Genomic DNA, 4,622 nt, shown 5'->3' on the forward strand with positions numbered 1-4,622 from the left:
TTTTTTTTTTTTTTTTTTTTTTTTTTTTCGTGTTACATATCTTTAATAAATACATATATATTCATTAAATAAATATTATTGTACATTTTTATATTATGACATGAGTAACCCTTTATATATTCATCTAGTTCATGATATAAAAATTTTCAAATGCATTATATATATAATAATTTTATGATAATATAAAATAATTATGCTCTAATTAAGAATGACTATTAAATATATGCCACAATATATATATATATATATATATATATATAATATTTAAAATATATAAAATTAGACTATATTATAATTTTATATAATATATATTTATATTTTTTAATAATATTATTACATCAAGTTACATAACAAATTAAGCCCTGCACATATTATATAATATTATTTTATTAAAATCTAATGAAAACAAAATTTCAAATTTTAACTTAAATATATTTAAAATTCCTTTACATTATTAATAAAATCACATAGTTAATAGTAAGATTTTAATATAATAAAATTTATAACAATATTATTCTATTAATACTTTGATTTAATTATAATATATTGTATATTATTTATTTTTACTTGAATTATAACACATAAAAAATTAAATATATTTTTAATTATATGAAAGAAAGAACTAACAAAACTGTTTTCCTTTATAAAATTAATATTTAAAAAAAAAAAAAAAAAAAAACCCTTAGTACAACATATATAATAAAATAAAATAATAAATCATGAAATCCAATAGCATTACAAAATTTAATATATATATCTATGTTTTCATGGAAGCCATATCAAATAAAAAATATGATGAAATCTGTTATAAAAGACAATTCAATTTATTATATATTAAATGATATATAATACAAAAAAAATTCTCTGATTTATCACAGAAGGGTTCATTTTAAAATTATTAGGTTGTTAACGTTTTCTATTTTCTTAGAATTGCCTTGAAACGATACTATTAAATCATTTAACGTTTAGAATTCTATCTATATTAAATACAAAATTGAAATAATATTAATATATTTTTTCATATCCTAAATACATAAGACGTATGTTAAGAATTAATTTTTTTTCTAACTACATAATTTCATAATTTTTAATTAAAAGAATGTGTGTTTCAAAATAAATAAAAATAGGAAAAATATGATAATGAATTATTTGTAATGTAAAATAATAATATGAAAATCATATAAAAAAATAGTATATTATCATCATATATATATATATATATGTATATTTATATATGAAAGACAAATTTTATATTATTGGACATATTAAATTAAAGAATATGTTTTCATTAAAATAAAAACAATAAGTACAAAAACATATAAAATATTATTCCTATATGTTTTTCTTAATAAAAATAACTTAGAATAGTGCCAAAAGATCTTTAAACCTAAAAAAGAAAAAAATAATAAAAATATTTTCAACTTGTATATATATATATATATATATATATATATATATATATATATATAATATTATCATATTGGTGTATATATCATGAAACAGTAAACAAATTACTTATTTCATGTACGATAAATTAATATATATATATATGTTTAACAGATACAATAGAGCAATATATTGTTCAAAATAATGCTACATATTAATATATTTTTTATTATTCATTAATCTAGTGCAATTAATTTTTAATTATATAAAAATAAACACCCATATATAAAGAAATTTTCATATAATTATAGGTATATAATTAATTTTTTTTTAATAAATATAATATGTTCTTAATCATATAAGTAATACATCAATTATAATACCTAAAAAAAAATATATATGTGGACTAATAAAGTGAAATATATCAATTTTATTTGTATCTGTAGATTTATTGATATTCATATTATTATTTTTTCCTAATAATTTTGTAACGTTATTATTAATAATATGTTTAATTAATGAAGCATCTACATGAGGATTTATATTCTGATCTGCTATATAATATTCTTCATCTGAAAATTTAAGAATATATATATATATATATATATATATATATATATATATTATGAAAATTTTAATCATATTTTTCTTATAAAAAAAAATATGTATAAATAAATAAATAAATATATATATATATATATATATATTTATTTATTTATATTTATACAATTATGTAATACATACCAGATTCTAATTCAGAAAGGGCAGGATAGAAAATTTCGTTATCATCTGTATCTTCTGTAGAAACATCACAAGAATAGTCTTTAAATGTAGAACAATGAAGAGAATAATATTCTTTATTTGATAAATATTCTTCCATATCAAGAAAATTATAATACTTATTAAGCTCATTCGACTCAATGGAATACTTATACTTATTATAATTTTTATAATTATTATATTCATTATAATTACAATAATAATTATCATCATCATTAAAATTATTTTTACCTTCTTCATTTATTTTATTTTCATCCTCTTCAATAAATTCATACTTAAAATTATCGGATTTATTTTCATAAATATACCTATATTCATTATTGAATTCAGGCACATTATCAAATGTATTATAATAACTACATATATTAGGTTCTTTATATCCCTTAATAAAACATTTCTTTGAGTTCATTAACCTTTTTATATCAAATACTTTACAATTGTATTTAATATAGAAAAATCTTTTATTTTTATAATATTTAGTTATGTCTTTTTCATATAACTTAAGTATATTCTTCATATATTTATTCAAACTAAAATTATTTATGAAAATATCATTTCGGTATTTTTTGGATAAATAACTTTCATCATTTTTATTATCTTCATTATAATATTCTATAAAATTATTACATGTATCCTCACTAATACACATTTCAAATACATTTATGTTATCATCATGTTTACAAGATTCTTCTGTATATGAATGAAACGAAACTCCTAATTGACTATTACTTAAATTTTCTAAGTAATGTCTTTCAAACCACAAAAGGTTGACATAATCAAATATATCATTAATATAATTTAAATCATAATATTCCTTTATGCATTTTTTCTTTAATAATTCTGAAAAAATTAAATCCCTATTTTCTTCTGTATTCAATTTATTTATCCTTTGGAAATATGGAAAAATATTATCACTGCTTATGGAAATTTTTGTTCCCCTAGTATTCTCAACAATATCTAAAATACTCATTTATTTTATTCACAAATTATATATATATATATATATATATATTATAACTAACTATATTTATATTTTCACTTTATTTATATTATAATCATATCGTATTATTACAAAAATAAAATAAAATAATAAATAATTTATTTAATTAATTAATAATTCACTAAAACATATATACAAAATAACAGAATTATACTAATTATAATTATATCATTAAATTATAAATAATTACAAAAAAAAAAAATTATATTTTAACATAACCACATAAATAAAAAAATATAAATATATATATATATATTTAAAAATATTAATAAATATTAAAAAAAAAAAAAAATTTATACATTATGAAAAATATAAAGATATTAAAATATACACAGACAAAAATTAATATACAGGTATTATAATATTATATTCATTTTGTTCTTTTTTTTTCTTTCTTTTTTTTTTGGAAACTCCCAAATATTTAAAAAATATAATTTTCTTTTTTCAATAAATATAAAATTATTTAAAAGAAGATCTATAATATACCAAATAAAAATGTTTCATTGAAATTTATAAGAACAAATTTTAATAGATTTTTATAAATTTTTTCGATAAAAAAAATTTTATATTATGAAATTTATTTGCAAAAAAACATAATACATAATCTTTATAATATATTCATTCATTTTTTATTATTTTACATTTTATTCTTTAAATTTCTTTTTTTTTTTTTCTTTTATTATATTTCTATATAAAAAAAAAATTATAAAATTTATTATAGATATTTTCTAATAATTTATGATTATATTATATATAAGTTTCTATGCAACCATATTAAAAAAAAAAAAAGAAAAAAAATATTTATAAATATGATTTCTATATATATATATAATATAACTTTTCAAATTTTTACAGAATGAAATAAAAAGTAATATATTTTTTTTTAAGGTAATTAATAAAAGTTATCTATAAAAATTATTATTCCCAATGTAAAAAATTTATTTGGTAAAAACTTATATTAAATTCTCTCAATATAATTAATCTATTTTTTTATTTTTTTTTTATTTATAAAATATGTATACATAAATATATATATATAATATGCTTCTTATATATAATTAAAAAAAAAAAAAGTAAATTTCAGAAATCAATAACATTAAAAAATATAATTCAAAATAATTATATATATTGTATTTTTATTACATATGGACAATATATTTATGTTATATTGAACAAGGATTCGGAAAAAAAAATGAACAATAAATATATTTTAATTATTTAATTTTTTTTTTTTTTCTTTTTTAGTTAATATTATCATTTTTTGGTTTTATTTGGCTATTCACTTTTAATAATAATTCTTTTAGATAAACAAAAAATAGAGAATACTTTTAACCTACATAATATATAAGTGGAACATATATTTTGTTTTCAACTTTTATATGGTACTCAAAAAAAAAAAAAAAAATTAAAAGGGACAATACTTTTTTGTAATAACATATATAAATACATATTTTTC

General features: G+C 14.6%; 1 protein-coding gene across 1 annotated transcript; it reads right to left on the minus strand.

Annotated features, from left to right (window-relative positions):
• Positions 1–1,288: 1,288 nt before the first annotated feature.
• PRSY57_0900100 (putative protein, unknown function) lies at positions 1,289–3,136 on the minus strand (the record flags this gene model as incomplete). Its single annotated transcript, XM_012907242.2, has 3 exons — positions 1,289–1,332; positions 1,770–1,958; positions 2,131–3,136. 3 exons carry the CDS (start codon positions 3,134–3,136, stop codon positions 1,289–1,291), a joined length of 1,239 nt encoding a protein of 412 aa, XP_012762696.2.
• Positions 3,137–4,622: the final 1,486 nt, after the last annotated feature.

The sequence above is a fragment of the Plasmodium reichenowi genome, chromosome 9 (assembly GCF_001601855.1).
Source record: "Plasmodium reichenowi strain SY57 chromosome 9, whole genome shotgun sequence".
NCBI classification, from domain to species: Eukaryota; Apicomplexa; class Aconoidasida; order Haemosporida; family Plasmodiidae; genus Plasmodium; species Plasmodium reichenowi.